Source organism: Egretta garzetta, unplaced genomic scaffold (assembly GCF_000687185.1).
Source record: "Egretta garzetta isolate BGI_Z169 unplaced genomic scaffold, ASM68718v1 scaffold123, whole genome shotgun sequence".
Taxonomy (NCBI): Eukaryota; Metazoa; Chordata; class Aves; order Pelecaniformes; family Ardeidae; genus Egretta; species Egretta garzetta.
Genome location: NW_009259182.1, coordinates 249,374 through 250,720, shown reverse-complemented (window position 1 = coordinate 250,720; position 1,347 = coordinate 249,374). Strand labels below are relative to the sequence as shown.

Sequence of the window (1,347 nt, the reverse complement as noted above, 5' to 3'; positions counted from 1 at the left end):
CAACATCGCTGGATAGATAAGAAAATGGAATACTGTATTTGATTTAGAAAGTTTGTACATATAGATAAACACGCAGTTAAGGAAACAATAGTTTAAGCGTCCTACGTGGAGTTTAAGAAGAGACCCCCCAAAGCTGCTATGAAATACTCAAAATAGCTTTTGCATAAGATAACTACGGTTGCACCCTAAGCTTTTTTTTTTTTCTTTTTCTTTTTCTTTTTTTTTCTATCGCTGAGGTCCCTTTTGAAAACCTAGCACGTCAGACCTTGACAGCTAAGTTTGTGCAAGGAACACCGAGTCAAGGAAAATAAAAAGGAGAGAGAGAGAAAGGGTGGGAGGGAGATAGACAGAGAGGGGGGAGGAAGAAAGAAAGAGTAGAGCAAATATCATATACAAGCATTTCTACACATATATTACAAACTGGGAAAATGACCGCATCATTAAGATATACATAATTCATATAAAATTTTGAAATAAAAATAAAAATCTGTTACAGTCATAACTATTCTTTTTCCACATTTATAACCAGTACCCACACAGGCAGTGACAGAAGTGTAGAAAAAAAGGTGCTTACGAATAAAATGATTGTCTGCTGAACAAAAAAACAGAAAATTGCATCTTGGCTGGACCATCACTTGGACTTAAAAAAAAAAAACAAAAAACAAAACAAAAAACAGAGAGAAAGGGAGAGGGAGAGAGAAAGAGAGAGAAATAGGACCAACAAAAAGGCGATAAACATTTGTTATTTCCCTCTTCAAGGAGTTCCTTTTTAATTTTTTTTTAAATTTTCGATTTTTGTACAAATTCGATCGGAGTTTGCGTTTGTTTGTCTGGTTTCTGTTTGTTTTCCTTTACTATAGAGAATATTTTTTCCCAGATACAAATTTAATCATCATCATCATGCAAGTGGGTGAAATGCGTCCATGGAAAAGCGCAAAGGAGAAATCGTGCTTGTCCTAAAAAGAATACAATTGTCACTTTTGCTTTGGGTGGTGGTGGATTCTCTGATCCCTGTCTGTTTGTTTGCTATTAGGTTTGGGTCGGGTTTTGGCCTTTTCTTTCCTCCCGGCTGTGTGTGTGCGTGCATGCGTGTGTGTGTCCTGATTCTAGGTCGCCTCGGTTTGTTTTGCTCGGGTCGGGGAGAGGGTGCTTGGCTGTTTGGGTTTGGATTTTTTTTGTTTTTGTTTTTGTTTTGTTTTGTTTTGTTTGTTTGTTTGTTTGTTTTCCGATATCATACATCACATTCCGAGTCGCTGGAGGTTACCGAGAGGATGGAGGTGCCTGTCTCGGCTCTTTCTGTCAAACTGGAGACGCTGGTGGTCGGGCTGGCCGCCGTGGACGGAGACT

At 38.7% G+C, this 1,347-nt stretch overlaps 1 protein-coding gene across 1 annotated transcript in view; it reads right to left on the bottom strand.

The window, feature by feature from the left end:
- Positions 1–1,231: 1,231 nt before the first annotated feature.
- The window catches only part of SIX3 (SIX homeobox 3), a 15,871-nt gene continuing 15,755 nt past the window's right edge, over positions 1,232–1,347 (bottom strand). The window contains exon 4 of the mRNA XM_009635676.1: positions 1,232–1,345. Coding sequence (XP_009633971.1) covers positions 1,232–1,345 — 114 coding nt within the window. The remainder of the gene's footprint in view (positions 1,346–1,347) is intronic.